The sequence below is a fragment of the Carcharhinus amblyrhynchos genome, chromosome 1, assembly GCF_965287045.1.
Source record: "Carcharhinus amblyrhynchos chromosome 1, sCarAmb.v2.hapA, whole genome shotgun sequence".
In the NCBI taxonomy this organism is placed as follows: Eukaryota; Metazoa; Chordata; class Chondrichthyes; order Carcharhiniformes; family Carcharhinidae; genus Carcharhinus; species Carcharhinus amblyrhynchos.
The window spans coordinates 48,908,657-48,914,656 of NC_137324.1; the positions used below are offsets into that span (position 1 = coordinate 48,908,657).

General features: G+C 36.6%; 1 protein-coding gene across 1 annotated transcript in view; it reads left to right on the forward strand.

Annotated features, from left to right (window-relative positions):
- The window catches only part of cplx4a (complexin 4a), a 44,437-nt gene extending 38,643 nt beyond the window's left edge, over window positions 1-5,794 (forward strand). Inside the window, exon 3 of the mRNA XM_080218661.1 lies at window positions 3,802-5,794. Within this exon, the coding sequence (XP_080074787.1) occupies window positions 3,802-4,029 (228 nt within the window). The 3' untranslated portion in view covers window positions 4,030-5,794. The remainder of the gene's footprint in view (window positions 1-3,801) is intronic.
- The last annotated feature ends 206 nt before the right edge of the window (window positions 5,795-6,000 follow it).

Sequence of the window (6,000 nt, forward strand, 5' to 3'; positions counted from 1 at the left end):
TATAACATAAATCCTAGTTGGGATAATTTGATTAATTTGAGTTTGTGGGAAATTGTTGCCAGGTTTCACCTCCTAGGTCAGGATACACAACTCCTAGAGAAAAATCCATGTTCAGAGTCAATCAGGAGCGAAGGAAGTTGAGAGGAAATTTAATAGAGGTGTTATTATTGTTGTGCGTATTAGATGTGATAGTCATGGGCCTGGACTTGCAGGTAATGCTGGAGGCAAAGCTGTTGGTTAACATTACCAACAGGGTGGCATGGTGACACACTGCTGCCTCACAGTGCCAAGTTCAATTCCTGGCTTGGGTCACTGTCCGTGTGGAGTTTGCATGTTCTCCCTGTGTCTGCGTGGGTTTCTTCCGGGGTCTCTGGTTTCCTCCCACAGTCCAAAGGCGTGCTGGTTAGGTGCATTAGCCATGCTAAATTCCCCCTCAGTGTACCCACACAGACACCGGAATGTGAGGATTTTCAAAATACTTTCATTGCAGCGTGAATGTTGTGACTAATAAATAAACTTTTTTTTACCTTAAATTGATCATCATTCGAAATATGTATAATATAGACTCAGCCTGAGGCTCTACCTAGAATTATCTGTCTCCGTCTGTGGTCATGTCACCCTACATCACAGATAATGTAAACTATGGCCGGAATTCTCCAGTCTTGTGCACCCCACAACTGCTGCCAATGAGAACCGAGAGTTTGGCACTTAGCCAAATCTCTGTTCCTAGCAGCGGAACCAAGGAATCCCAGCCCCAGGTGAGGGCATAAAAATCCCCCATGATTCTCAGTGATTGCTAAGCTAAAGACAGAAGATTTTCAGCTAAACTGAAGTATGTAAAAATATATATAATTACAAAGCAAATCACTTGTAACTTTAATTTTACAATGCCTCCGAATTTAAGTCTATTAAAATATCTGCCAATTTGAATAAGAGATTTTTCATATGGAACAGAATTGGAATCTGTGAAAAACCCAGCCTCCAGATACTCAACTATTTCTTAAATCTTTTCATGTAGGTATTTCATACAGATGGCTTTAACTCCAACAACAACAAAAGAAAACTGCAGATGCTGGAAATTTGAAACAAAAACAGAAAATGCTGGAAACATGCAGTGGGTCAGGCAGAGTATTTGAAGGGAAAAGACAGGATGTTCTGAGTGTGAATCTTTCCTTAGAACTGGAAGGTTTTTGATGAATAGCATTTAAAAGAGAACAGAAGAAGAGAAGTGAGGAAGGGGAAAAAAATGCAAAAACGTTCTCTCTGCCATGTTTTATTCCTTTTTAAATGTGTTAGCCTTCTCCGCTGATATCAATTGACCTGCATGTTTATTTTTCAGATATCCAGTATCTGCAGATTATTGAAAAAGAAATTGCTGAAGTTGGTTTTATTTTTAAAAATACAGAATCATATGTATTACGAAATCAGTCATTTAACATGGATGGAATCACAACGAAATAAAACAGCCATTAAAAAGCACATTAACCAGTTGGGTAATATCCTTTATTGAAGCCAATGTAGCAAAGCAACAGAAGAGACCACAGGAGTAAGATGAACACGAGCCTTGAACAAATGCATTCTCTAGAGCAGAAAAAGAACCAACGTAAATGGCTAAAGGTTATTCTTTTCTTTAATTGTTAGCATAAAAAAAAGTTATATATTTTGATTGTCCAAGATTTGGAATGAGTGGTTGATTTGTTTCCAACTAAGGAAATGATCCAATTTTGAAATTTACGTAAGAACTCTTTCAATCTAAGACAAAGAAGCAACAAACATTATGAATGAAGAAGCAAGCTGTTGACTATTATTGGTAGCTCCTAGAACATTAGTTAGTGGGGGAAGACAATGATGTAGTGGTAACATCACTGGAACTAGCAATCCTGTAAGCCCAGGCTAATGCTCCAGAGACATGGGTTCAAATCTCATCATGACAGCTGGTGAAATTTAAATTCAATGAGTAAATTGAGAATTAAAAGCTAGTCTCAGCGTGAAACCACTGTCAATTGCTGTAAAATCCCATCTGGTCCACTAATGTCCTTAAAGGAAGAAAATCTACCAGTTTACACCTGACTCCAGACCCAGAATAATGTGGTTACTGCTCTCTGAAATGGCCAAGAATGCCCTCAGTGGAAGGGCAATCCATGCTGGCCTTATCTGTAAATATGGGTGTTCCATGAAAGAATGAACTAAAACTGGAAGAAACCCTTAGTCTGCCAGTCGATCATTGGAAATATAATTACTTGTTTCTCATATATTTTAAACTTAAAGCACAACTTCAACAAAACTAAACAAAGATTTTGAACACTTGAATTCTGCCCTCCGTCACTCTAAATTTTCTCTCTCTCTTGATGATACTTGTATACTTTAAGGTTTAATATTATTTCTAATAATAATAATAATTGGAAATCATATTAAAGCTTAAAGTATACTAGTATCATAGAATAAACATTCTATTTGAATGACTTTTCCCCTAAGTGTACAGGTTCACAACTACTCAACTTATTTCTCCACAATCCTGGCTGTTCCATAGGACTTTTAAGTTTGAAGAAAAGTATCAATGGAAAGCACAGCTAGAAAGTTTGGCAAGGTCGCATCATTTTCACAGGTTGATTGAAAAAGGGAGCTGTCAATTGAAGCTCCTAAAACCCATAGACATAGGTAACCCTAGTAAAGGATATTAAATGATATTAAAAATGAATCAAGTTCTTCATCTGAAATTCATATATTTGTATTAAAAGGATGTTACTTGCCCTTTATTAGAACTAACAACACTTTGTTAGATATTGCATTCCTATGTTTACAATTTTAAAGTTTATTTATTAGCCGAAGTAAGGCTTACATTAACACTGCAATGAAGTTACTGTGAAAGTTCCCTGGTTGCCACAGTCTGGTGCCTGTTTGGATCAATGCACCGAACCAGCATGTTTTTCAGAGGAAACCGGAGCACCAAGAGAAAACCCATGCGGACACAGGGAGTGCATAAGGCCTGGGCAAGCATTTACATCTGTTGATCGAGGTTGATTGTGTATTACTGTAACATCAAAATGTAAGGGCACAATTACTACTAAAAATATATTTGTCATTACTTTAAATTAACTTGCAGACAAATAGCAAAATATGGTAAATCGTGTTTAAGAAGGTTAGTGTGTCACTTCCAGCTGATGTCACTGTGTATTCAACATTTTCTTCCTTCGCAAAAAAGTTGCTGAGTGTTTTTCTTTAATACTTTAATCCATTATGGAATCTTGCTTTTGCCCTTTAACTGTATGGCAGAGGTTTTTGAATATATTCAATTTACATTAGGGAAGTTACAAATGATAAAGAAGACTGTCCGATCTGTTACAACAATATCTTTATTGCAAACAATGACAAGTGATAAGTCACATTGGTGATTCTTTAAACAATAAAAATGCTACCCTTTTCTACTTCAGCTTCCAGCAGATAGATGAGTGTCCAAAGCAAACAGCCCTTAAAGAAAGAGCCAAGAATGACACACTTACAGTGTCCCTTTACTTGCCTGCCCTTCCTCTGCATGAGCTCCTGCTTTTGTAATTCTCTGATCAATTGAAAGTGTAATTTCTGCACATTTCTCAAGTTATACATCATAACATTTAATATTCATCTGCTTGTGTGTTCTAAGATTTTTAAGATTTTTTGTGAAACTGATAATGCAAAGGGTCATTACGCATTGATCAATAGTAAGTGAAAATCAGGAGGAATGCTATACACAGAGTTCTACAAATGCATATTATCATTTTGCCATATGGCATTAATTATACTGACAGACTTCTGCTTGTACAGAGTGAACAGGACGAGAATCAGATACAAATGGCCAGAGATGATGTTGAGCTGCCAGAAGAGCTGAGGAAGATGGTAACCGAGGACCAGGAGGAAGAAGATGGCAAAGAGTCTTTCATTGGACAAATTCATAATCTCCAGAATATGGATGTAGACCAAATAAAAGAAAAAGCCCAGGCAACATTTAGTGAAATGAAACAGGCTGCTGAACAGAAGTGCTTCCTGATGTGAACCAGTGTTGACTGCTGAACTTTCAATTCAATTCAATACACCTTGTAATCATGCATCTCACACAGGATGTATCTGCCCTATGTACATTCTTAACATGAACAGTGTAAGGTTGTTAGTATCACATCTGGGATATAACTTTTCACCGAACAATACATTAATTGACATGAGACATATATACATATATTTTTCATAGAACTGTCGAAAGGTAGTCACAATTTTTAAAATTACTTCTTGCCCAAAGGACCTCGGTCAAATTTGTGTGAAGAGTGAATATGCAAGTACTGTCTTACATTTTATGTAGTGAAATTAGTTTATTCTGTGTGTTATTGCATTAAGTTGGAATGTGTGATCAAATAAATGATTTGTCCACCTTTGATGGCTAATTCTTAAATAACAAGAAAATGAACATTCTCTTGAATTAGTACGAATTAGCATTAATGAACAATCTCACCAAAGTTGTCTGTACAAATAAATAATATTAAGAAATCTTGGTGAAAAAAATGACAGTCTGAGTTTGAAACCTTGGCACAAATAGAAAAAGTATAAACTCTCATCTAACTTGTGATATAAATCTGAGTTCTTTGCACTGCCATCCTTTACTTTGATAAAGATAACACTGAAAGGAAATCCATCACAAGATTTAGCATGGCCTACAGGAAAATGACACATCATAATGTTATTTCAGCATGAAAATACAATCACATTTGGCAAGTTTAGAACAAGCCATGCTTTCTAATTGCCATGGTAATTGCTATTAGCATTCTAATTGGTTTCCTCTTGATGTGACAGCTAAAACTTGTAACTAAGCAAACAAGAGCAAGCATTAGGCTGTGAATTGAAATATTTATTTGCTCCAAACGGTGCAGAATTGAAGTTGTCCCCGATCTGGACAAGGATTGTTGTTGGCGCAGGCTCAATGGGCTGAACGGCCTCCTTCTGTAGTGATTCTATGATTCTATGTAAATCCCAGGACTGAACTCAGAAATGACAAAGAAATGTGTTTGACCGATTAATAAGAAATAACTTTTAACAGTGAGTTACAAAGCCACTACAATCCACTGAAAGAGCATTGTGTTCATTGCAAAAACTTTCACAGTTAGACAAGATCATTTCATCCAAAGTGACTGTATTGTTAGTTTTAAAGCCAATGTTGATAGTTGTTTAAGTCCAACTATTATTAGATCAACTGGTTTCAGATCATTAAAATTAATGTTATTGCTTAAAGGTGAAATCCACCTTTTATCCAATTATCCACCTCAGTCAAGGACCACAGTGTGTAATTAGATTTTGTAAAATTGGTTTAAGCTCCAATAATGGGGATTTTAGTAGCATGATTAGTTTGGAAAGGCTGGGATTGTTCTTTGAGAAAGGAGACTGAGGGGAGATTTGATAGAGGTGTAGGAGATTATTAAGGACTTATATAAAGTAGGCAAGGAAAAAGTCTTTTCATTGGCTGACTGTACAAGGATTAGGGGGCACAAAGTTAAAATTTTTATTTGATTTGATTTATTATTGTTACATGTATTAGCATACAGTGAAAAGTATTATTTCTTGTGCGCTATACAAACGAAGCACACTGTTTATAGAGAAGGAAACAAGACAGTGCTGAATATAATGTTATAGTCATTGTTAGGGTGTAGAGAAAGATCATCTTAATGCAAGGTAAGTCCATTCAAAAGTCTGATGGCAACAGGGAAGAAGCTGTTGTTGTGTTGGTTGGTATGTGACCTCAGGCTTTTTATCTTTTTCCTAGCAGAAGAAAGTGGAACAGAGAATGTCCAGAGTGCATGGGGTCCTTAATTATGCTGGCTGCTTTACCAAGGCAGAGGCAAGTGTAGACAGAGTCAATGGATGGGATGCTGGTTTGTGTGATGTATTTTGGGTAAGACATGCAGCAGCAATGTAAGGAAGTTTTTTTGCTCAGCAAATGGTAATGAACTGGAACTCGCTGCCCATGAGAGTGGTGGATGC